The 24306-nt window shown below is 54.5% G+C and overlaps 1 protein-coding gene across 6 annotated transcripts; it reads right to left on the bottom strand.

Moving 5' to 3' along the window:
* Positions 1–3335: 3335 nt before the first annotated feature.
* On the bottom strand, positions 3336–20144 carry LOC110205921 (mitogen-activated protein kinase 12). Of its 6 annotated transcripts, XM_020982883.2 has the most exons (12): positions 19727–20144; positions 19199–19328; positions 11945–12003; positions 7921–8032; positions 7610–7639; positions 7189–7236; positions 6801–6915; positions 6384–6455; positions 5651–5730; positions 5488–5566; positions 4501–4677; positions 3338–4012 (listed from the first exon to the last, which is right to left on the bottom strand). In XM_020982883.2, exons 1-12 carry the CDS (start codon positions 19849–19851, stop codon positions 3945–3947), a joined length of 1095 nt encoding a protein of 364 aa, XP_020838542.1. In that variant the 5' UTR covers positions 19852–20144; the 3' UTR covers positions 3338–3944. The 6 variants fall into 6 exon arrangements, with proteins under 6 accessions (XP_078004081.1, XP_078004078.1, XP_078004087.1 ...); XM_078147952.1 differs by having other exon boundaries at positions 3337–4677; XM_078147955.1 differs by lacking the exon at positions 7189–7236 and having other exon boundaries at positions 3336–4677.
* Positions 20145–24306: the final 4162 nt, after the last annotated feature.

Below are 24306 nucleotides of genomic sequence, written 5' to 3'. Positions count from 1 at the left end.
GCTCCTGGCTCTGTCCCCGGGGGCCGAGCGGAGCAAGGTGGTGCCTCTTCTCGGTAGCTTCTGATACGGGATTTTTGAAGATAAATTGGGAGGCCCAAAGCTCCCCGAGGCTGCCTGGGGCTGTGACCTGCCCGCTGATAGGGCCCGCAGGCCGGTTCATGCTCCCCTTCCCCCCTCCCAGGACCAGCTTCCTCCTCCCTAAAATGAGAGCATTTTCTGCTCTATAAATTCCTCTTGCTTAAAGAACAAATCTAAGGCCAGCCCCCCACACACACACACATACATACACCGAACATACACCACACACTCACATACTCACACATACACACGTATTCACATACACTACACACACACATACACATACACTCACACACACTCTCCAGGATCCTAGGATGGCCGCCTGGGCTGGAAACTCTGGGAAGCTGCTTGTGCTGGCTGGGGCTGGCTGAGGGGAGATCCTGAGAAACCGTCCAGCTCAAGAAACGCCAGTGACTCCCTATTGTCTCATAAAAAGAGCTGCGTTTGCCATTCAAAGCCTTTTATAACCTAGCCCCTCATATCTTTCCAGTCTTCTTTCCTATTACTCCCCTCATGTCACATACTCTTCATGACCACATTTCATCTTTCCGGGCAGGGCATTCTCTCTGGTTGCTGCTACTCATGCTGCGACTACTATCTCTTCTTCCCTCCACCTACTGAGCTCCCTGGCTTCCTTTAAGTCCCAGCTAAAATTCTGCCTTCTGGAGGCCTTCCCCCACCCCTCTTAATTCCAGTTCTTCCTTCTGTCAATTATCTCCTATTTATATGGCTTGCTTTGTACATATCGTTGACATATTGTCTCAGTCTTCAGACTGCAAGCTCCTTGAGGGCAGGGGCTGTCTTTTTACTCTCTTTGTATCCCCAGTTTAGCACAGCGCCTGACACATAGTAGGTATTTCATAAATGTTTATTGACTGATTGATGGAGTGATGTCAAGCAAAGAACGTCAAGGCTAAAGAAAAGCGCTGTCCAGAAGGCCTCTAACAATGTAAATAAAGCCCACACGGGGGCGCCCTTGAGCTTAGGTCAGTAGGAGCCAGTGGTGTTAAGGGCAGCCCACAAGCCCTTCCTGGCTTGTGGGCTGCCCTTCCTGTTGACAATGACCGAACCTACCCTATGAGGCCCTGCCAACCTATTATTAGTAATCACCATCAGACAGTTCTGCCCAATGTACTGTTTTGGTGTGACATCCTCTGTGGGAACACCTATCCCGTGCTTTAGGGCGGCTTAAAGATCCTGAAACGCCAGTGACAGGGGCCGGAGGCTAAGATTTGGTCTTTGGTGTGTCCGAAGACCCAGGCTGATGCTGACCACCACAGCCTCCCTCTGACACACTGACCGACTCCTGGGGTTGTTGGGCAGCGGTTGTTAGCCCCATTTACAGATGGGTAGAAAAGAGGCAGAGCCTGGGGACCTGAATTTGAGCCCCAGTTCTGTCAATGACTTTGCCGATGACCTTGGAATGGTCACTTGTCCATCCCAGGACAGTTCCCCTTTCAATCGAACAAGGGGGTTGGCCAAAATCAGTTTGAATAAAGCCATAATGAGGGTTGGGTGACTGGGATGCTGGACCAAGGCACCCGCATTCACAGCTAACTTTGATGGGATGCTTTATGGTTTACTAAACACTTTCCATTGCATTACACTACAAAATACTCATTGTAGCCTTGACACCACCCTGGGAGGAGGTGCCATTATTATCCTCATTGAGGCAGTCAGCAGTGAAGCGACTTGCCCAGGGCCCCACAGCCAGCAGGTGTTGGAGGCCACACTTGAGCTCAAGTCCATGGATCTTTCCACTGGGACCACCTAGGTCAACTGAGGAGCTCAACACTTGTCTTCTTTAAGGCCCTAGGAAGAACTGAGAGGCCGAGCAGTATAGTGTACCAGTAGAAATACCTGGGTTCAAATCTTGCTTCCCAGATGGGAATGGACTGCCAGAGAGGATGGGACGGTTGGGAGTTCCCTCCCCATTGGAGCTTTTCAGTTAGGTGTCCTTACTAGCTGTGCAACCCTGGACAAATCACTTAACTCCTGTCTTGGTGCAGCACATAGAGCACTGAAGACTCCTCTTCCTGAGTTCAAATCTGGCCTCAGACATTTACTAGCTATGTGAGCCTGGGCAAGTCATTTCACCCTGTTTGCCTCAGTTTCTTCATCTGTAAAAATGAGCTAGAGAAGGAAATGGCCAACCATTCCAATATCTCTGCCAAGAAAACCCCAAATGGGGTCATGAAGAGTCAGACAGAACTGAAACAGCTCCACAACAAAAAGTAAGAATGGGACCAGATAGGAAGCTACTAGATGGGTGGCACACTGGAGAGTGAACACTTCCCAGGCACTCCCGTAGCCCAGCTGTACTCTCCATGTTAGAAACATGGGAGGAAGGGTCATCTAGTCCAATGCACACCCTAAAACCAATCCCTCTCCCCAACAGGTGGTCTCCCAGCCTCTGACTGAAGCCCTCCAATGAGGGGAAGAGGCCCCTAGTCCTCCCATCCACTCTCAGCCAGCCTATTCTACTTTGGGACAGCTGGGAAGGCTTCCCTGACCTCAAACCTCAGTCAGCCTCCTTGTCACTTCTGCTCTGGGGCCAGACTGAACAAGCCTGCTCCCTGTTCTGCCTGACAGCCTTTCAAGGACTCAAAGCCAACAACATCCCTCCTGAGCCTTCTCTGCCTGGGCTCTCCCCTCCAGCCTCCAGAGGCATTGCATTCTCTCAACCACAGCTGAATTTGTCTGAAAAAGTAGTTTTGAAAAGCACTCTATTCTCAGGTTCCCTGGGAGCTCAGCTTGCTGGCTGTGGCTCTGGCCTCTGGAGGCTCTTGTGGTTCTGATGTTGCATGGTTCCAGGAGTCTAGAATTTGGCCTGACCCCTGGCTAGATGCTGACTCCAACCCTGAACCCAGACAGACCCTGTTCTATTCCACCCACTCTTAGCGCCTGTCCAAACTGGAGCCCAAAGCTCAGCCTCCTGAATGGATACTACCAGCCCTGGGGAGGGGCCACAAGCTGCAGAGTCCTCAGGGCTGGGTTCTAGATTCTGAATTCCCAGCTGCAGCTCGTAGGGGCCCAATGTGGGCCTCCCCAATCCCTTCTGAGTTACAGAAGTGACCTCCATCCCACTGTCACAGGATAGGGGCCCCTCTTCCTGGCTCTCTCCCAACAGAAGGCCTTCAGGGGCCATCCTACCTACCCTGGCCCCCTCCATAATTAGGCTGGAACAAGAAGGACACTTTGTTTTGGGGGGGGTGTAGAAGCAAGACTCTCTCTCCCCCCAAAGCCCAGGACATTACAAAACATTTGTTTATTCTTGCCAGGAGTGTTTATTTACATATGGGGGTGAGGAGGGATATTGTCCCTGAGTCACAACTGCCCACTGCAGCCCTGTGGGGTCCCCCCCCAGCTCGAGCTCCACTGACATCTGGGGGGCAGGGGGTGAATGAAGAGAAGAGGCCTGGACATCAAAGCTGGACGTCCAAGCTTCCCCTGCCATGAGACAGGGAAGCAATCACCAGCAGCAACCCAAGATCAGAGTCAGGGTCCGAGGCTTCTGTTGGGGTGTTTGGACCAAGGAGGGGCTGTAGGCTAGCAGGGTTTCTCTCCAAATCATCTGGGGGGCCTGCCTGCCCCTCCCCTTACTGATGAGTGAATCCCCTCTCCTAACAGGCCCTCAGCCTCAAAATGGGGGTGGGGGAATTCTAGCCCTGAGGGAGGGACACAGCCCACCCCAAGAGCTCCCTGCCCCCAATCCCAGAGTCACTGTTGGGGTCACTGCCAGCTGAGCCCTTCAGAGTCATCCCAGGAGGTACTCACTGTTGGCCCCCCACCCTCAACTAGGAGTCACCATAAGAGTCCCTACTGGCCTGAATCTGAGGGACCCCTCTTTCCATCTCAGCATCCAGTCACAGAGATGTCTCCTTTGAATCCAGGAGCCGAGGAGGCTTAAAGCTGAGAACTTCTTTGTATGTGACTCCTGGACAAAGAGAGATGAGAGGGAAAGAGGGAGGAAGACAGAGACAGAAAGAGTTTGAGGGAAATGGGGTGAAGTATAGGAATGATGGAGAGAGGGAGAGAGAAAGACATGAAAAAGACAGAAGGGCGTAAGAGATGATGAGGAAGGAAGGAAGGAGGGAGGGGAAGAGGGAGGAAAGTAAGGAAGGAAGGAAGGAAGGAGAGGGGAAGGAAGGAAAGAAGGAGGGAGGAAGGAAGGAAAGAGAGAGAAGGAAAGATTAAAGAAAGAAGAAAAGAGATAGAAACAGGGAGGATGTAAGGGACAGAGGAAGAGATGAATTTGAGGTGAGAGGTAAACAGAGGCAAGGGAGAGGGGTGGGCCAGAAGAGACGGGCTGAGAGGTCCCGGGGACCAGGACGGAGAGGGTAGCATCACTTCTGCCAGCCCTCCACCACCCCGTCCCCATTCCCTCCTCCATGGCTGGGCTGGAGCATGGGAGGACAGGACTCACGTTCCACTCTTCCAGGGTCCGGTCGACATCATCAAAGGAGTCATCATACAGCTGGGCCTGTGGCTCCTCCTCGGACTCATGCACAGTCTCAAAGTATGGGTGGGTCAGCGCCTCGGCGGCCGTCACTCGCTTCTCAGCGTCCAGTACCAACATCTTCTCCAGCAGATTCACAGCTGCGGGGGAGGGGGGAGCAGAAGGAAGTGTTGGGGGCCCTGGGGGAGCACACCGAACTTCTGACCAAGGGCGGAAACCCAGCTGCCCACCCCAACAGAGGCAAGGACACAGCCCCACAGATAACCAACAGAAATCCCCAAGCCCCAGATAATAATCCCCAAACATCGGCTCGCGCCAAACAGGCATCAGGTAACTCCCAAAGCCTGCACAGCCCCATATGCTGGATCCCGTCTTCTCCTCTCTCCAAGCCTTTGCCCTGGCTTTGCCCCCTGCCTGGAACACTTTCCCTCCTCCCTTCTCTCTTAGGCTCCCCTCAAGCCCAGCCCAAGCACCAACTTGGGCAGTAAGGAGGCCTTTCCACTCCTGCCACCCCCGCCCCAGATGCTGGAACCTTCCCTTCTCAGATCACCTTCCAGCTAGTCTGTATCTGACAACTATCTATTAAGAAGGCATCGGACTGAATCGGCCTCAGTGCCAGGAAGACCTCTGTCTGACCCGGGTGGAATCACTTAACTGCTCTCAGGCTATTAGTGGGAGAAAAAGTGCTGACCTGCATGGGTGGAGGGAATTTCCTTCCCTGGGAGTTCCTACGACAGTGAAACCATAGGGCAGGCCCTAAGCCTGTGCACCTGGTTACGTCCACTGCTGTGGAAGCTTCTAGTGGGCAGGAACCATATTTTGCCTCTGTGCCAGTGCCTGGTATACAGTAGGCACTGCATTAGTGCTTGTTGATTGATGTGATGAAATTGAGGGCTACCAAAAAGAGTACCAGCTGTAAGGCAGCTCTGGCTGCCACCAGCCTCCCTTACCCAAGGGGGTGGCGTTCTCCAGGACAGAAGCAAAGTCCTTCTTCTCCAGCTCGGGGAGACTTTCCATGTAGCTCTTTGCCTGCATGAAGCAAACCTTAGCCGGGCCTGGCTGCCAGAGGGCCCCCCTCCCCTGGCCACCCCCTGGCGCCCCAAGGGCACTCACATCCTGACTCTGAAGCCTCTGTACAAACTCTGGGGGAGGCGTTCCTGTCACCTTCATGATCTCCATCAGCTGGTCCAGGTCTGCGCAGGCAGGGCCGTGTCAAGGAGGGCAGCTCTCAGTCAGGCCCGCCCTCGCCCCACATCCCACTCAAGCGGAAGAGGAACCCCCGCCGAGCTGAGGAGCCTCGAGCATTTGAGGTCCAGTAGCAAGGGTCACTCAGGTTCATCCTCTTCTGCTTTATCTGATCCTGGGCACTAGTCACTGCTTTGGGGGGAATCTACTTTTTAAATGCTCCTCACTTTTTAAGGGGCTTCATCAGTGTAGTGTTAGAAAAGCACCCAGTGTGGAAAGCCCCTCCACCAGGCAGACTACTAGCTAAGCTGCACCTTTTCCCTTAGGGAATTCAGTGAGAAGTAACATGACTCACTCAGGCTCACACAGCAGGATTTGAACCTGGGTCTTCCTGACTATAAGTTCACTACAGCGTACTGGTTTTCAATATGCACTCATTTAGGGTTATACTTTTTTTTAAAAAAAACCTGTTTCGGGACAATCTATGATGGGGTGGGTTAGGGTTGTTTTTCTGTATTTTCACCTGGGAGGTTAACCACTGGTTCTGGGTGCTGATTTGGGGAGCTTTTCAGTTGTCATGGAGAAAGCCAGAACCTAACTGTTCCCCCTCCCCTTCCAACCTCCCCCCTCCTGTCCCCTGCTTGCAGCCCCCAGAGGATACGGTCGCTGCCTTTGAAAAGAATCTTCCCAGTGATCATTTCTGCCATGATGCAGCCCACAGACCAGATATCCACTGAAAGAGGGCCCCGCCATGTCAGGCTGGCAGGGGAGGGAGAGCGGCACCCTACTGGGCTGCCGCTGCCCAGGGACTCAGTTCCTCTAGGAAGTCTGTCCTGACTCCAGCCCCTCCCACCTTAGGCCAGCAACCCTTCCCTCTCCCAGGGTTCACCTCCCTCCCCACTCAATCCACAATCCATCTTCCAGGCTCCGCTTAAAAGTCACTTCCTCCAGGAAGTTTGCCCTGATTTAGGCCCTGATCATCACCTGCTTAGGGGCACCCCAGGGCTGTCTGAGGTCACAGGGTCAGAGGCCCTCTCACTGCTGTCAGGCCTGGGGGGGCCTGGGTGGTTCTCGTTACCTGTCTGAGTGTAATGCATCCAGTTAAGGATGACCTCGGGTGCCCGGTACCATCTGGTCACCACATAGCCCGTCATCTCACTGTCTGTCTGTCTGGCCAGGCCAAAGTCCAGAATCTGCAGGACAGAGACCCCGGGAAGAGGGGGCGGGGGACGCCACTGCCCAGATGTTCCCACAGCTGCATAGCCACCTTGGGTCAGGACTGGCGGTCATCTCCTGTGTGTGCAGCCTCTGCCAGGCTGGTCTAGCCAGGTGACCTTTCCCCATTTGGGGAAGATGAGATGGGGGAGCAGAGTGGACAAAGACCAGTCTTGGTAGGGGGTCTCACCCTGTCCCCTTGTTCTCAGACAGCCTCACTCCCAAGCCCTCAGCCCAGCCATGTCCCTCACCTTCAGCTCACAATCCTCATTCACGGCCAGGTTACCAGGTTTGAGATCCTGGGGAAGGAAAACCCAGCTGCCATCCCATCATCCCCTGTGCCAAGGCCTGTGATGCCCCTCCTACTTAAAGGACACCCCTGGCGTTCAAGGCCTTTCCTGCCCAATCCCACCCTTATCTTCCCAATCCTAAGCCTTCCTTATCCCTCAAAGCCTAGCTCAAACCCATGTCCCCCGAGGTACCCTCCCCGATCTCCTCAGCCCATGCCAAAGGTGGCAGTCATGGTGTGGGCAGAGCATCATGGAGGAAAGAGAAGGGGAGATTGCCCAGGGCTGGCAGGTGGGAGACCAGGGTCCTTGCCCCAGCTGTGTCCATGACTCACTAAACCGCCCCATCCCCCAGGCTGGGCCACAAGTAAAGAGGGTGACTCACCCTGTGGACGATGCCAGCGGCATGGATGTACTACGGGAGAGAGAGGCACGCGGTCAGTGATGTCTGCAGGCTGAGACAGCCCTCGGAGGAGGGAGGGGAGAGCCCCAAGCCTGCCCCAGATCCCTTCCCTCCTTTATGGGCACAGAGGCCCCAGCCAGCTCCCCCTCCGGTGACCTTCTGCCCAGCTCCTTCCGACTCTCCCCCAGGATCAGCCTGGTGTCATGGCGGGCGTAGGGGGCTTGGCGGAGCAGTGGGCCCAGGGGCATCTGCAGGATGGGCGTGAGGGTTTCATCACATCACTGGGGACGGACCTTGAGGCCTCGAAGGATCTGGTAGACCAAGAATTGGATCCGGTCGTCACTAAGCTTCTCGTGTTTCATCAGCTTGCTGAGGTCTGTGCCCATGAACGGCATAACCAGGTAACTGCCGGAGGAGAGGAGCCCGGTCACTGCCCCTGAGCCACTGGCCGTGCCAAGGAAGGCAGGGCCTCAGCCTTAGGCATCAGTGGATGACACCCCCTCCCCAACGATTCAAAACTACCGGGCACTCTGAGGGCACTAGGAAGGGACAGGGGGCATCGGCTGCTCCACTGGACAGGCCAGCGGGGAGGCAGGACGGGCAGGGGCTGCTCTTCCCTGAGCTACTTTTATTACCTCAGTCACTCTAGGAAATTCCTCCTCCCAGAGGCCCAGTGGAGATAGAAGGGGGGCCGCCAGACCCTGCCCTGAAGGAGGAAAGAGATCCAGACTGGTGGGCCTCGAATGCCAGACTGAGCAGTCTATATTTTATCCTGGAAATGCTAGGGAGAAATGGAAGGTTTCTGAAGACTGGAGTAACCTGGTGGGTTCTGGGCTTCATGAAGGCTGCTTTGTAGCTGTGATGTAGGCAGGTTAAACAGAACCTCTTTAGCCCCGGGAGAAGGGAGACAGACAGTTCAGCTCTCTGGGGGAACATTTTGGGGGTCAGTCTCTGGCTCTAAAGGGATTCTACCAGTGCCTGAGCTGCAGAGGACTACAGTGTCCAGACATGGCTGGGTCAGCTGGCCCTAGATGCGAGCGTCCGGCCTCCTTGTCTGGCTGCGTACAAAGCCTCCTGGCCCCAGGTTCTGAAGGCTACCCATTCATCTGGCTGTTGCTCTCTGGAGAGAGGCATCCAGCTGGGAGCAAGGATATCTCCAGCCCCATTCTCCCAGGCCAGACAAGGATGAGGCCCCAGCATGTGGATGGGCCAGGACCCAAAGGCCACTTGTCTCTGTATGAGCGTCTGCCTCTGAAATTCGTATCCACCTCAATAATCCTGGCAGTTAGCTTAAGGCGGCTGGGAAAACCTCTTGAAACCTGAACAGGGCTACTATAGGGAAGACAGATCAGAGACAGGGGAGTCTTGAGATGTTTGTAAAGTTCCTGGCACGTCACAGGTGCCACAGAAAAGCTAGGAGCTCTTAGTATTATCAAGAATCATATCATAGTCGAAGTGGAGGGACCAGTAGGTAGCTGCTCCCATAGTCCGGGAGGGAGCCAACGAGGGGCTGAGTGGAGAGAAGTGGAGGATGTGAGAGAGGTTGGCACCCCCGCCCACACCCCCCCAAATTTCCAGCCAAACCGGGCCTCCTTTTGGGCACCTGCTCTGCCCTGACTCTCACACCTCTCTTTTCCCAAAAGCCAGAAACGCATCTCTGCCTATGGAAACCCTTTCCTCCCTCCAAGACTTCTGGCCCATCCCCCCTGATCCCCCCAGAGTTGAAAGTTTTCCTCCCCTTCAAATTTTCCTGGAGCAAAATGTCTCCTATTTCCTTTGCTCCACCCCGCCCTTGTCTGATACTTGGCGGGTTCATGCTGCTTTCCCCATCAGGCCACAAGCGCCTCAGGGGCCAGGGTGGTGCCCTTCTTCACCTGGGTATCCCCAGCCCCCTGTCTATATGTAGTAGGTGTTTAATAAATGCAGAATTCAGTGGAAGCAACATGAGAGCTGTCATAGATGTAGGGGAAAGGAGAGAAAGGAAAGAGGGAGAGATGATTTTGAGGTCTCAGGCCTGGGGCCTGGGAGGATGGCGGGAGGGTCCTCAACAGAGAGAAAGGTCAGAAGAAGCACGAGGATTTGGGCAGGGGGTGGGGGAGGGGAGGCGATGACCTTCACTTGGGCAGTGAGCTGGTGGAGCTGGGCCCAAGGCTCTTGGAGTCCCTTGTAGGGAGGAGGCTGACGGGCTAGTGCACTGCCAAGAGAAGCTCAAAGATGGCGCCTGGAGATGTGGGTTCTAGTCCTGGCTCCATGGCTCCCTCTCCACGAGACCTTGGAAAAGTCCCTTCCCCTCTGAGCTTTCTTCATCTGTAAAACTGTTGGGGGGGAGGATGATGCCATAGGTACCTTCTACCTCCTAAAGAAGAGAATGGGGGTACAAAGGGAGTCATGAAGATGAGCCTTGAAGGACACCCCCACAATAGAGGAGGGGCCAGCAGGGGACATGGATGGCGAGGTCTGCCAGGGGCCTCAGGGGAGTGAGTCAGGGAGAGCTGCAGAGAGGTCAAGGAGGATGAGGCCTGAGAAGGGGCCCCTGAGGGGTTGCAGTTCAGAGGTCACTGGGGTTCCAGGGCTAGGGATGAAAAGAGATGAGGGTCAGAGGGATGGGTGGTGCTGAGGAAGCGGAGGCTGCCAAGCCTATCGAGAGGCCAGGAGACAGGACTATCACCTAGCTCTCTTCCCCTGCCTTGCCTTCCCCACCCCCCCCAGCCCAGCCTAGCCCAGGCTTGGCAGGCAAAGGTTACCACAGCTCCAGTTACAACCCTCATTTTTCATCTCATGTCCAAGGCTGTATTTCACACTCCCTACTGGTCATTAACCGCCCGGGCTCAGGGGTCACCCCCTTGGGCCACAAGGCCCAGGGCAGTGCCCAGATAGCAGAGAGGTGACCTCACTGAGGGGCGGAGCAGGGGGCCGCTCCTGGTAGGACATCTCTCCTAGCTAGCTGAAAGCTCTCTCCAGTAACTCCCCCCAGGGCTCCTGGGTCTGCCCTCTGGGGTGAAGCAAAATCAATCCAGTCCCTCGGACTCAGGACAAAAGCCAGGAATCTCCCCGCCAACAGCCTCCCCAGGACTGCCTTAATCTAAACGGAGCAGCTTCTGGGTCTCTAGAGAGAAAGAGCCCACTCCACTTTGGGACCTCTCTGCAGCTTCCCCACCCTGTGCCTAGGTTTGTGCTCCAGGGCCAAAAAGAACGAGGCTGGCCCTGCTTCCAGGGCCCAGGATGGCTGCTTGCTCCGTGCCCATGAAGGCCTGCAGCAGGTACTTGACAGTGATAGTCCAGGCCTTTCGATTTTCAGGTGAAAGGAGGTCTCTGTTCCCTTCCCTCCCACACTCTCTCTGCCAAACACAGCCTCCCACATCTCTCCCTTGCTCCAAACACCTTCTATGGCTCCCCACTGCCTTCAGATGTCCCTACATTGGTGCGGTCAGCTCCTGGCCTCATCTGTAGATGTGTTCCTAGGTCCCGTCCAGCTCGTACATTCTGGACACCCTGACAAATCCAAGGCTCTGGGGCTGTGTGGGGCCCCAGCTTCCCCATCTGTCTCAGGCTGTGGGGCAGCCAGAGATAAGGCTGACATGTGCCTACAATCCTCAGAGGTTCACGAAGCCTGTTGAGATGGATGGATGTGGGGCACCAAGGGACAGACCGCACTTCCTGCCCTGGCTGATCACAGTCCCCGGCCCAGGGCCCAAGAGAAATTTCTGAGAAATGGGCCAGCTTTTAAACTACATGTGTGGTGGTGGTGGTGGTGGGAGGGGGAGAATCTGTGTCTACCCAAAGGCCCTGCTTTTCTTGCCGTCTCAGCCTGTGTTCCAGGGGCTGCTCCCCTTCCCTGCCCTCAGTCAGGGCTCCCTTCCTCAATGGCCCCAGGAAAAGGAGGAGAAACAGCTTCCTGCCTCCACCTGGCCCACAGAGGCTTGTGTCATCCCGGGACCAGTCAGGGATGAGTTTGGGGCCTGGGGAGGGATCGGACAGCTGGGCTGGGGGCCCTTGGGGACCCTATTGATGCCCTCCAACTAAGGTCTGCCACTAGTACAGGCCTCTGGGCACACCATGGTGGGCGTGGCCCAGTCCTCTCCCTGTCACTACCCCTGGTCTGGCTGGAAAGTTGGCCTGACCCAGAGGGCAAGAGAGGCTGAGCTCCCTCTACCTACCCCAGCCTGGGCTGGGAGCTCCATAAGGGCAGGGCTTAGGACTGCCCCTCCTCTGGTGTCCCAGACTGGAAGCTCCCTGAGGGCAGGAGCCAGGCCCAAGGGGCCCTGAGGCCTAGCACAGAGGCTGACCCACCCCCACCCCCAGTCCACAGCCACTCACAAGTCCGTGAAGTCATCCAGTGTGTCATCGGGGGTGAAGACATCCAGCAAGCCAATCACCTGGGGAAACAGAGCTGCCTGAGAAAGGACAGGGAAGCGTCCTTTCTACAGCTTCCAAGGCGTTTCACAAGCTTTCTCATCTGACCTTCACACCGTCCTGGGAGGAAGGGGCCACTGTTATCCCCATTCTACTGAGGCAGCTAAGTGTCTAAAGCACATTCTGGACTTCGGCCTCCTGAGGCCAGTGCTTTATCTATGGGGAGAAGGTGGGGAAGGTGGGGAAGGAGCCCACCTCCTCACAGGCAAGGGTTCCTTTTCCATTATTTACTTGCCAGAGAGACCTACGGCTTCTCATCTGCCCGGAGCAGGAGGGCACAGTGAGTGCCCAGGCTGGACCGTGCCCAACAGAGCATGTTTGAGAGCTCTTTCGTACTTCTGAATCATGCATGCCCCCTTGGGTACCAACAGCACAGCTAACAAGTCACCCACACAGGGATCTTGCATCAGAGAACTCAGAGCTAGGAGAGGCCTGGGAGCAGAGACAGATGCCCGTCCAGTTTCTGTGGCTACTGCCTTGCCACCCTTGTCCCAACTCGGACCTCCAGATTATCTGGCTCTGGCCTGGATGATGTCCTGGTCACGGAAAAACCACGCCCCAACCCCAGGGAGGGCCGATGTGACATCCTGCCTACCCCCACCCACTCTATCTATCTTCCAGGGGCTCCTGAGTGGCCTGAGGGATTGTGTATGTGTGGGTAGGGAGGGGGCATGGAAATAGAGGGGCCTGGGGAGATATGCTGAGAAGGGGAAGATGAGGGAGGGTCAGTAACATCTCTCCGCCCTCCCCACCCCAGCCCTTGGCAGAGGAAACGGCCGAACATGCCTCCCCAAGCATCCGCTCAGCCCCTAATCTAGTCACCCGCCGCAGCTGTCTCCTTGGCCCAAGCAGGCCACCCCCCAATTGTCTTCAGAGCCTCCCCTAGCTGGGCTCATGCATGTCCCAAGTCTCCCCCCTCCCAGGCTATTTTCAGCTGGTGACAGACCAGGACAGGATCTTCTGTGAGCTCATTCCCTCACTGCACCCCCAGCCCACTGACCAGGCCTCAGAATGAGAGCCTTCCTAAGGGCCGCATGGGAAACCGGAGATAACCCAAAAGCTAATTCCCCTGGGCCTGGAGCCACCCACTGGACCCCTTGGTCATAGCCCCTTGGAGCTGGGACCTGAGGTGGGGTTCTGTGTGTTCCAAACCCTCCCCTTTATCCCACTGCCCTCTATTAGGATCCTATCGGCCTCTCCTGTCTTCTGCCCTGCTCAGACCACATCTTCCCAGGATCCCTGAATCTTTGAGCTGGAAGGGCCCAGCCCTCAGAGACCATGAAGCCCAAGCCCAACCTGGACAAGAACCCCTATTACCTACATACACCTCTAACCATCAGGCCTCCTGTGATCAGCTCCCGTGATGGGGAACTCACTACCCATTTCACAACAGGCCAGCTCTTTGTTGGGATATCTGCCCTAAATTGGCCTGTGTCCCCACTTCCCCTCTGGGCTGAGCCCCCTTTCCCATGACTACCTTCACTTTCCAGCCCCACCCCACTCCCCATCCCACCTGTCCTCTGTCATCCTCTAGCTTGAACAGTCATTAATGGACATCAGACTATGCACATATTTTGGCTAATGCCTACTAGTCCTGGGAGCTCTAGAGAGGTCAGTAAGAGCCAGCTACACCAATGTGGTGGAGACCCTGGCCCACCAAGGTGGGGTGATCAGCTCTGGTGGGGGAAGCCTGAGTCTGTTCTGGGCATTGTGAGCCAGAGGGGAACCACGGGAGGGCAGGCTGGACATGAATGGAGCCCAAGGCTCAGGAGGATCAGCATAGGGGGCTGGAGAAGCCTCAGGGGCCATGAGAGTCTCCAAGCAACTGCAGGGCTGCCCAAAGGGGAACAGACTGTCTGGAGGGAGTGAGCTCTCCATCCCTGGAGGTCTTCAAGCAGAGACTAGGTGATTCCTTGTCAAGGACAAAAGGATTCCTTCTTAGGTACAGGCTGCATGGCTGGCCTTCACAGTGCACAGAGCGCTGGGCCTGGAGTCAGGACAATTTGTCTTCCTGGGTTCAAATCTGGCCTCAGACATTTCCTAGCTGTGTGACCCTGGGTAAGTCACTTCCCCTGTTTACCTCAGTTTCTTCATCTGTAAAATGAGCTGGAGAAGGAGATGGCAAACCGCCCAGTATCTTTGCCAAGAAAACCCCAAATGGGGCCACAGAGAATTGGACACAACCAAAATGACTGAACCACAACAGAATCCTTCATGTTCTAGGGTTCCAGGTACCAGAGCTGCCCAGGCCCCAGCCGTGGGGCCAACATGGCCTTTTCCTCCCTGTGCTCAGGGCTGGCGTTCAATTGTTCACTGCTCCGCCACCCCCTTCCCAGGCTCTTTGAACAGGGAGGGCATTGAGCACCAGGGCAGATGGTCAGCCGGCAGAGAGAGGCTTCCAGAGCTCCAGACACTCCAGGCAGGGGCTCAAGGAACGGAGGCCTTGTCAAACCTCAGGGAAGTGGGGACTCTCACCTCCTGGGGAGCCTCTCACTCCCCCAGGGCCCTGCCCCTCCTCGCACCAGCACCATGGCCAGGTCCCCAGCCCAGGGGGCCCTGAGGGCATGGCAGGACCTTCCCTCAGGGCTCAGTTTGCTTCTGCTCCATTCCCAGATTGATTCCATTGCACCAAGTCCCAGTCTGGTCTGAGGGAGCAGCATCCCTGACACATTAGGCCACATCATTACTTGGGCACACGCTGCTCTACCCCGGCTCACAAACTGGACCAAGCCAATGCCAAGCCTGTGGATGCGACAAGGCAGTGTCTGCCTGAGTCCTGAGGCTGGTCCTGGGGGTAGGGGCCGTCTGTCAGAGTAAACCCCCAACCCCCATCCCCAGTCCTGGGAAAGAGGCCCAGCCATAGGCAAGCCTCCCAGTGAACACAGTCCAGTGTCTGCAGGATGAGACCATAGACTCACAGCTCTAGAATCGCTAGAAGTCATCTTACAACTTCATTTTACAGATGGGGAAACTGAGGCCCAGGGTGTGGAAGGCATTGCCCAAGGTTGCATATGGCAGTAAACAGCAGAGCCTGCTGGGTTCCTCCAGCGGAGCTCCCCAAAGGGTCAGATGTGTCTGTGGACAAGCCGGGTCTAGGGGGCAAAAGTCCTCCAGCAAAGTCAGGGGCCAAGGGCTGAGCAGACTGGGACAGCCAGGAGCTTGGCTTAAAGAAAAAGGCCAAGGCATGCAGATTCATAGACATAAAGGGACCCCCCCCCCCCAAGGATCTGGAGCTTCTGGAGTCTTCCTTAAAGGAAGATTGGGCTTCTGAGAGGCAGAGGGGAGGAAGGAAGCACTCCAGACACAGGGAACAGGCTGGACAAAGGTCTAGAGGTGAGAGATGGAACAGTGTGTAAGCCAGATTTTTCTGGGCTATAGAGTTTGGGAAATAGAGTGCTGCATGACAAGCCCAAGCCTCTGGTCTGCCTGTGTCCTGCCCGTTTCTGTTTCCCTCTTCCTGTCCCAGTCTTTTTATCCCCATCTCTCTCAGGGACATATAGCTTAGGGCCCCCAGGCTAACTTATTTCCCTGGTACACTCAGTCTCCTGAGATTGCTGATGGATGCAGCAGCTGGGCTAAGACAGGCTGAACCCGGAGGAGGGGGCTGCCAGGGCTCTCTGGCCCCAGCACCCTCCTCACAACAGGGCAGTTCCCAACAGGACCCAGTTCCATAGTTCTATGCCCCCCTGACTCTGCCATGGGTCCAAAGTCACTGCCTACACAAAGCTTCAACCAGCACTGAGAACTCTAGCCCTTGCTAGCTGTGGGACACTTCTCTGAGCCTCAACTTGCTCATCTGAGAAATGGGGCTAAGAACATTTGAATTACTTCCCCACAGTGGAGGTGGCTGTGAGGAAAGTCTGTATTTATCTGTGAACACGTAGATTTCCTGATGTCCCTGGACGTCAGGGGCTGTCTGTTTCTCCAGGGTCTACCATGCCTGGCACAAAGTAGGTACCTAGTAAATGCTTGCAGATTGATTTGTAAGCCTCCACAGCCACGGAGGTGACTGGTCTATTATACCATTATCAATTTCATTCTGTAAAATGTCAGAATTCAAGAGCTGCGGGTGATGGGCCCCTCAGAGGGCATCTAGTCCAATTTCCTTCTAAGTGGAAGAATTCCTTTCACCATATCCTCAAGGAGTCAGCTAGCCTCTGACTGAACACGTATAGAGATGGAGAACTCACTGCCAGGTGAGGCAGCCCCATCTGCTCATTTCAAACAGCTTGAAATGTGAGAAGTTCAAATTGCTCCGCTGACTTCCTGTGCCCTGTGCGGTCAAGCGGAAGGACTCGAAGCCTTTTTCTGCCTAGCAGCCTGACACATGGATACCTGATGACAGCCATCATGACCCTCCCCCCCCAAGTCTTCTCTTCTTAGGGCAGCAGGTGGATACAGCGCTGGGTCTGGACTTAGGAAGACCCGAGTTCAAATCTAGCCTCAGGAGCTAGTTCTGTGACCCTGGGCAAGTCACTTAACCTCTGTTTGTCTCAGCTTCCTCAACTGTAAAATGGGTATAATAACAATACCTACCTTGAAAGGTGGTTGTAAGGCTCAAATGAGAAAGTGTGTATAAAGTGCTTAACATAGTGCCTGGTACGTAATAGTTGCCATATAAATGTTCATTCCTCTCCCACCCCTTCTCGAGGTTAAATGCTCCCCATTTCTTCAGCAAAAGATGATCACCTACTACCTTGCCATCTCAAGTCACCCAGTCTTGTTAATGTCCCTCCTGGAACGCATTGATCAGGACCAGACATAATACTCCAGATGATGAAATAGGTCCAGAGAGGGGAGGTCATTTGGCTGGGGTCACACAGTGTTAGTCCATGGTGGGGCATCCCTCCAACCAGCTACAGCCAGATCTCCCCTGCAGAGGATGATGAGGGGACCTGGTGAGGCAGCCCTGTCTGGGTACGTGGACCAACCCAGGGCCAACCTTAGCAGCCTCCTGCCTCCAGAAAAGTGGACACCGAGGAATGGAGGGGGAGAGGGGAGACACGGAAGGAAGATCAGACTTCATATGTGTCCTCTCCCCTGGCACAGGGATTGCCCTCCCCTCCTCCCAGATCAGACGTTGGAATGGTAGGCATGGAATGTCACTACTTCCTGTGGAGTCTTCCCTCCTGGTGGTTTTTCCACTCCATCCCTTCCTCACCACCACCCCAAGTCTGGGCCCCCATCACTCATGGCTTCCCTGGACCAATGGAGCAGCATCCTTGCGGGTCCCCAGTCCATCCTTCAAACTGCTGCCACAATACTCTGAGTGGGCCCCCGCCACGAGCGCCCTGCTTCCCTGCCCAACAGCCTCCCTGGAGATGAGTCGTGCTCAGCTAACCCTAACCTGCAGCCTGCCTTTCCAAGGAAACATTCTCTGGTTGTGTGGGGGGTTCTGGGCTTGAACCAGGAAGATGTTGGTTCCAATGGGACTTCTTAGAGCCTGTTTCCCCATCTGAACAATGGAGATGACACCCTGATTCCTACCTCACCGAGTGGCTGTAAGATGATAATAATTATAACAACAATAACAGCTCACATTCACATCGAACTCTGAGGTTTGCAAAGCACCTTATCTCATCTGGGCAGCACAACTCGGTGAGGTAGGTTCTATTATTCTCTCCGGCTAGGTGGTGCAGTGGATAGAGCCTGGAATCAGAAGGACATGAGTTCAAATTTCGCTGCAGATACTGCAGATAGCTGGGTGACTCAGGGCAGATCATTTAACCTCTGCCTCAGTTTCCTCAACTGTAAAATGGGGATAATAGCAGCATTTACCTCCCAGGGCTGTTACGAGGATCAAATGAGATGATATTTGTGAAGCGCTTAGCACAGTGCGGGGCACATAGTAGGTGATTAATAAATACTTGCTCCCTTTGCTGAGGTAGGGTCCCTGAGCCTGAGGTAGGTTAAGTGACTTGCTCAATACGTGTGTAAAGTACTTTATAAATGTTGTAGCATAGCAGAAACACAGTTATGTTTGTGCCTCGCAGACATATTCCATGTTCTCCTTCCTCTAATCACAACGTTCCCCCTGCCTTGAACGTCATTCTTCCTTCTTCGCCTATAGAGTTCCAACTCATGCTTTAAAGCCAAACTCAGATTCCACTTCCTCCAGGAAGCCTTCCCTGCTGTCCTCAGACCAGTCAGGAGCTATCCCATCAGGCCACATAGACCTCTCAGAAGTCTGCCTTTATCACACATAATAATGTCATAACACTATCTATTAAACTGTGAGCTACCTGAGGACAGATTCAGGGTTTTTTCTAAAATTTCTCTCCTCTTACACAGCAAGGGTGTGCTGCAGATTCCAAACAAATGTTTCATATTTTTGAAGGGGCCAACTTGGGCATCTGCCCTTAGGGAGCTCAGCTGGGGGAAGGGGCAGAGGAGGGACATCCCAGGGTCCTGGGCATCTGCCCTTAGGAGGCTCCCAGTCTAGTAGAGGAAGAAGACACTGGAATATCACAATATTCTCGGATGAACTCATTAGCTAAGTGGTGGGGTGGGGATCTAGTTAACTACAGTTAGTCCCAGGGCACTGTGGACCATGAGGCATTCAGGCTCTGCAAGTCTCAGGGATGAGTTTGCCCAGTGGCCCCTTAGCATGGGGGCCATCATTAGCGGGCAGTGCTGGGACCCATAATCCTGAAGCACGGTAGGGGCCAGACTTAAAGGCTGTGAAGGCCAGACTTAAAGGGCTGGGAGTGTGTGTGAGGCAGGGGAAGGGGGCATTTGAGGCACAGACTGTAGGCCTTTGCTCTCCCCTCCACCGACCATTACTTGTACCCCAGAGGACACCTGCCAGGAGCTCCCATTCTGCTGGTTCTGTTCAGATCCTCAAAGACCACTGGAGGCTAAATTTCAAGGAAAGGCCACCCCTCTGCCTCCCCAGATAATCTATTCTCTCAAATAAAAAAGACAAAAGGATCTGGTCAGGGACTTCTCCCAGGCCCCGAGTCCTATGCTGCCCCCAAAATGGGAGGCAGTGCCTGCCTCATCTTTCCTGTGGGCCTGCATGTTGGGGGGCAGGCCAGACCAGGGGCTGTTGGCAGCAGCCAGCAAGCAGCTAGTAGAGCATGCTGAGGGCCCCCTCCCCCGGGAAGCTGGCGAGCAGTCTGCCGGGCAGGCGAGCGGGTAGTTGCAGGACTCACTCACGTTCTCGTGCCGCATGTGTTTGAGTAGACGCAGCTCCCGGTATGCGCGCTTCGCAAACAGCTCCGACTGGAAGGGACGGTACAGCTTCTTGATAGCCACCTTGGTGCCCGTCCTGCTGTCAATAGCCGAGCTAGAGGGCAGACACCCGAGCACTCAACCAGCCCTGCCGGTGAGGCGGGGAGGGGAAAAGCCCCGCCAAGACAAACCCAGACTAACGTCCCGGGTTCTCCCTCCCTCCCCCCAGGAAGTCTAGGGAGCCTGGAGCTGGGAACAGGGGGTCCCCTCCTTTCCTTCCACACACTTGCATTCTGCCGCTCCTCCCGGGGGGGGGGGCACCTCCCGCGGCCGTCTTCTGGGAACGGCGAGACATTCAAGGTCTCCAGGGCCCAGGCAGGGCTGAGCTCACCGGCCCCTCAGCCTCTGGGCTCATCTTCAGGGGCCAGGGCTGGGTCCCACGAAGGTGAGGCCCCATCTGAGCACCCCCTCCCCAGTCACTCAGCCCCGTCCATGTTCTCCCCGCCGACTCACCAAACGGCCCCGTAAGCCCCCGAGCCCACGGGCTGCAGGTCCCGGTAGAGTTCCCGCACCTCCCACTCAGTCTTAGTGACCTCTTGCCGGTAAAAGCCCTTCCGGGGGGGCGGAGGGGAGCTCATGGCGGCCGGAGGGGGGTGCCGCGGAGGTCGCTGAACCCCTGTGTTCACGCGCACTCACATTCACTTTTGGACACACGCGCGCATGCACAGACACATACACAAACACTACACCCCCACAAAGGGCTGACCCGCCAGGGTATTTCCCCACCACTACGGAGAGGCGAGAGGAGACTGGGGCTGCCCCCCACCCGTAGCCCCGCCCTGGACCCCAGAGAGTGAAGGGGACCACTCCCTCACTCTGTCCTGGGCTCCTCTCTTCTCTTCTCCTTGCGCCCACTTTCTCTCTCTCTCTCTCTCTTCTCTCTCTCTCTCTCTCTCTCTCTCTCTCTCTCTCTCTCTCTCTCTCTCTCTCTCTCTCTCTCTCTGTCGTCCTTTTTCCTTCTCTGCTTTCCTTTTGGACTCGTACTCTGGTACTTTCTGTCCCTCAGCCTCTGGTTCTTTCTCTCTCTCTGTCTCGATCTCTGATCTCTGCCTCTCTGTCTCTGTGCGTCACCCCCTCCTTCCCACTCTGGTCTCTGTAAGCTTTCTCTCTCTGCCTCTGTCTCTTCTTAAGCTGTCTGTCTGATTCTCTCTCTCTCTCTCTCTCTCTCTCTCTCTCTCTCTCTCTCTCTCGCTCGCTCTCTCTCTCGCTCGCTCGCTCTCGCTCTCGCTCTCCCTTTCCTAGTCTCCGACTCTCTTTGTCTCTCTTTTCCCCTCAGACCAGGGGCTCTCTAAGCCTCTGTTGATCCTCAGGCGGTAGGATCCCACGTGACCTCGGCCCTTCCTCCTCTTCCCCCGGGAAGCAGCCTCAACTACCTGCTGGGGGCAGCGGGGAGGTGCCACTCTCTATTCCCTCCCCTCCCCTCTCCTTTCTTCCCCTCCCCCTCCCTTTCCCTTCCCCTCTCCCTCTTTTCCCTTTCCTTCCCTTTCCAGTCCTGCCCTGCCCTCGGCTCCTCTTCCTCTGGCATCAGCTCTCAAGGGAACTAGGATAGGGGTGGGGAGGAAGCAGAGCCCAAGTCTCTGGAGCTTTATTTGACAACATCCTCTTGCTTTGCAAAAGTTACAAAGTGTTTCCCTCACCAGAAAGCCATGAAGTCGTTATCTCCATTAAATTAAGTGGGGAAATTGAGGCTGGCTGTAGGTGAGGGAGGGCCTTATCTGGCTCCCCCATCTAGAATTGGTCTCCTGTGTCCAGCCCTTGCTCCCCAACTCTAAGCGCCTCTCTGGCTCAAACAGCTCTGGAAAAAGTTGGGGTAGTCCCGGGGCTTCGAACTGGCTGTGAAATCTAAGGCTGCCTACAAGCTTCAAGTGACAGCCCTGAGTCTGTGAGCCCCACCCCTGCAGTTTAAACCCTCATTGCTGCCCCGGGCTCTGGCTTTGGTCTTTGTTGTTTTTTGCTCTTCCGGTATCTGCGGGCCTGCTCTCTCTGGCTCTCCTGCCTAGCAGGCAGCTCCTGCGTGGTCTCTTGGGAGCTCCTCCTCCTGAATGTTCATCTGGGGGGTCTCAAAGGCTCCTGTCTTTGAACAGGTTTCTCCACTCAGCTGATCCTTTTGCTGTCCTTGGCATTGCTGCCAATTTTCACTTCTGTATAAATGTGTCTTATATCTCTGATCTCTGGCCTCAACATTACCTGAGCTCCAGCCTTGCTTTGCCAGCTACCTGCTCTTCCCTCTATTATTTCCAACTGAAGAGTCACACTCCCCAGGTCCCCAGGTCTCATCAATCATCTCCTTTGGATCTCAGCACCCTATCTACACCTTTCTAAAATACTTAGGCATCTGGTCCTGGTCAGTGGTCCAGGCTACCATCCCTCTCTCTCTTGGACCGACTAGGGAGAGCTGATTGTTAAATTTTCATTGTGAACGTTTATTACTCAGAAATCAGCAAGTGCCATAAACCAGGATTTGATTTATTGTTTTGTTGATTGTCTAGGCCTAAGAAAATGACAGAGAAAATGGTAATCATGCAGGTTAGACTTAAAAGTGTGGTGGGTGTACAGTTTTTTCCCTTCAAGCTGATTTTTAGCCATTTACGAGTATACCCCTGCCAGTGGTACCCCTCGTCCACTGTCAGTTCTAAGAAAGGAGGGACTTCTCTGCATCTGAACTCTGTGCCTTGCCCCAAATCTTACAGCTGGAAGGCACCTCAAAGGATATATGTGCCTATAAAGGAATGCCCTCTATACCATGCACCAAAGATGGTCATCCACCTTCCATTTGAAGGTCCCCAGTGCTGGACATCTCTCCCCGTCCTCGTGCAGCACATTCCCCATTGGTAAGGCAATCCTCTTTGTTAGAAAGGTCTGTCTTAATTCTAGGTAAAATCTTCCTCAATACAACTTCTCCTCACTGCTCCTGGTTGTGCCCTCTGGGGGCAAGCAGAACAAAGCTAATCTCCCACCCCCTCCACACAATAGCCCTTTACATGCTTAGATATAGTGATCTAAACTATTGCTAAAGCATAAGGTAGATGTGTTGGGTTCAGAGGGAAGTCCAGGTGGAGCTGTCCAGCAGGCAGCAATTGGGGATGTGAGAGGGGGAAGGGGGGTAAGAAGAGAGGAAGAGAGAAAGAATGAGAATGAATGAGGGGGGAAAGAAGAGAGAAAGAATGAGAATGAATGAGAGGGGGAAAGGAGAGGGGAAGAGAGAGAGAATGAGAATGAATGAGAGGGGGAAAGGAGAGAGGAAGAGAGAGTATGAGAGAGAGAATGAGGATGAATGAGAGGGGGAAGAAGAGAAGAAAAGAGAGTATGAGAGAGAGAGAATAAGAGAATGAGAATGAATGAGAGGGGGAAGGAGAGAGGAAGAAAGAGAGAGAGAGGGAGAGAGAGGGAGAGAGAGAGAGAGAAGAGAGAGAGAGAGAGAGAGAGAGAGAGAGAGAGAGAGAGAGAGAGAGAGTGATTAAGGGCTCCATGTACAGATTTGGGGATTGTCTGCATAGAGATGAAAAATAATACCGAGGGAGAGTGGAAGGAAGAGAAGAGGACCCAGGTCAGAACCTTCGGAGGGTCTCACATTTTAGGGCTTGTAGGACGGCAATAATCTAGCAATGACAATTGAGAATGCAGCATCAGATAGGCTTGTGTTTGTTATGAAATAAAGGAATAAACTAACCAATTAATTAGTTTGGTTTAATTAATTTAATTAATCTAAGCCTGTCCCCAAACTTTCACCTTTCTTATTTCTGCGGAGGCTACCATCTGTCTCTAAGTCACCAAGGTTTAGAATCTGAGTCATACTTTAGTCTGGCAAAGGGAGATGAGGGATATTTGAGCTGTCTTCAAGTATCTGGAGGCAAATCCCAAGCATTAGATGGAGGAGGAATGAGCCTGGTTCAGCTTGGCCCCAAGGGGCAGAATGAGGAGCAGTGGGTAGAAATTTCAGGGCAAATGATGTCAGGGCAGTCCGAAGGTGGGATAGGCAGGGGGTTGCCCTCATAGGACGTGGTCAGGCAAAACTTGGATGAGGACTTGCTGCACCCCTGCTGCCATCCCAGGTCAGACCCTTTCTGCTGTGACATTTTGTGACTCTTCCCTCTCCCTCAGCCCCTGGGGCCAACCTAATCCAGTTGCCAGGTCTCTTTACTCACACAACCACAAGCCTAGTTGGGTCCTCATCATCTCTCACCTAGACTGTCATAAATTTCTCCAGTTTTTGTCATGTCCAACCCATCTTCCACAGACTAAAAATCACCTTGCTTAGGCACAGTTCCGACCACGTTACCCCTCTCCTAAAAACCTTCAGCATGTGGCTGCCCCCACCCCCAAGGGGGGCAGCATAGCACTGGGGACCCAAGTCCCTCAGCCCCACAGGTTTCCAGAGAGCTGCCTGCCCTAATTCTCCCCCCTTCTGCTCTGTAATTTACAGATTATCTAGGGAAGCCCTGGATGGGTAAGCTCTCTAACTCTGTCTCCAGTAGTGTTTGAGGCCCCGCGAACTTGGGCAACCAGAGGACTGAGGAAAGGAGCTGGCTGAAGGAGTCAGCGTGCCTGTGACTAAATGGGGCCAGAGGTGTGGTGCTCGCTATTGGTTTCAGTAAATTGCTGTGTCAGCCTGACATTCAAGGATCTCCACACACAATCTAGCTTCTTCCAAGCTTCCTTTGTCTGCTGGGTCTGGCCCTTGGCCATGCTATAGAGTAGATTCAGTTTGTCTCCAGAGCACACTCATCTTCACCCCATCCCCCTTACCTCCCTGATGGACCTGAGCCTTCAAAATTCAAACTGGGTCCCAACCTTCAGTCTCTCTGAGGGACATGAGCCCAGCCCCCTTCCCTCATGATGTGATTTCCTGCCTAGAGATCCTCACTCCAACCCCCTTCTCCAGTGGAGGACAGTGGGGCCCAGAGAAAGGAGGGTACTTGGTCAAGGGCACAGTGAGTGGGTGATAGAGCTTCAGGAACAAGCCATATTTCTTTCCCCTTCTGAAGGCTGGCTTTAAGTTCCCCATCCCTCCAGGTCTGGGAAAGTCAGTCATT

Source organism: Phascolarctos cinereus, unplaced genomic scaffold (genome assembly GCF_003287225.1).
Source record: "Phascolarctos cinereus isolate Bilbo 61053 unplaced genomic scaffold, phaCin_HiC Scaffold_1;HRSCAF=81, whole genome shotgun sequence".
Lineage (NCBI taxonomy): Eukaryota > Metazoa > Chordata > Mammalia > Diprotodontia > Phascolarctidae > Phascolarctos > Phascolarctos cinereus.
Note: the sequence above shows the minus strand (reverse complement) of the source record. Positions and strands in the feature narration are given on the sequence as shown.

Excerpts from the sequence above, each read along its gene's own strand:
- LOC110205921 (XM_078147952.1), bottom strand. The coding sequence starts at position 19,851 with ATGAGCTCCCCTCCGCCCCCCCGGAAGGGCTTTTACCGGCAAGAGGTC. Across the intron at positions 8,033-11,944 it reads CTGGATGACTTCACGGACTT|TTACCTGGTTATGCCGTTCA; the intron begins GTGAGTGGCTGT and ends CTCCTCCGGCAG. Across the intron at positions 5,567-5,650 it reads AGAGGCTTCAGAGTCAGGAT|GCAAAGAGCTACATGGAAAG; the intron begins GTGAGTGCCCTT and ends TGCTTCATGCAG.